Here is a 607-nt window from a genome sequence, read left to right on the forward strand (position 1 = left end):
CGTTGTCCTTGGACACCTTGTCCATGAACTCCTTCACGTCAAGACCGAACGCCTTGGCGTACTTCTCGGCAGGGCTGGGCTCACCCTGACTCCACCGGACGTTGATGCTGTCCTGGTAAGTTGGCCAGTACGGACCGGGCCACGGCGACGGGGTGTGAACACCCTTAGTAGGGAGGTTCTTCAGTGTCATTTCCATCTTGGTGCCGAAATAGGCCTCAAGCTTGGCGATGTCCTTGTTGGTGTTGGCCTCCAGACGACGCTTCTTGTCAATCTTAGCCTGGGTGGTCGTACTGTCTTCCCAACCGGTGGCGCAGTCCGTGACACTCTTGACAGTCGAAGGGGTCGAGATGCCTGCTTTGGAGGAAGGCACGGTCACTGGGGTGCTCGTCGACTTGCCGACGTAGCCATCCTGGTCGGCGTCGGCTGCCGGAATAGGCTCCGACACGACAGATGTGCCCACCTTCGTGAACAGCGGCTCAGTCGGTGCCGTGGTCAAGTTGGCCAGCAGATCCGGGTACGTCACCGGCACCGTCGAGATAGTCGTGATGTCCGGCAGCGTCGGGTCCACTTCCACCGTGAAGGTGCAGTCCTGGTCAGCAACGTCAGC

The 607-nt window shown here is 60.0% G+C and overlaps 1 protein-coding gene across 1 annotated transcript in view; it reads right to left on the reverse strand.

The window, feature by feature from the left end:
* Window positions 1-13: 13 nt before the first annotated feature.
* PPTG_19674 (hypothetical protein) overlaps window positions 14-607 on the reverse strand; it is a gene marked incomplete at both ends in the record, with an annotated part of 4,661 nt that continues 4,067 nt past the window's right edge. Inside the window, one exon of the mRNA XM_008918170.1 lies at window positions 14-567. Within this exon, the coding sequence (XP_008916418.1) occupies window positions 14-567 (554 nt within the window). The remainder of the gene's footprint in view (window positions 568-607) is intronic.

This window comes from Phytophthora parasitica, assembly GCF_000247585.1.
Source record: "Phytophthora parasitica INRA-310 unplaced genomic scaffold supercont2.151, whole genome shotgun sequence".
Classification (NCBI taxonomy): Eukaryota; Oomycota; class Peronosporomycetes; order Peronosporales; family Peronosporaceae; genus Phytophthora; species Phytophthora nicotianae.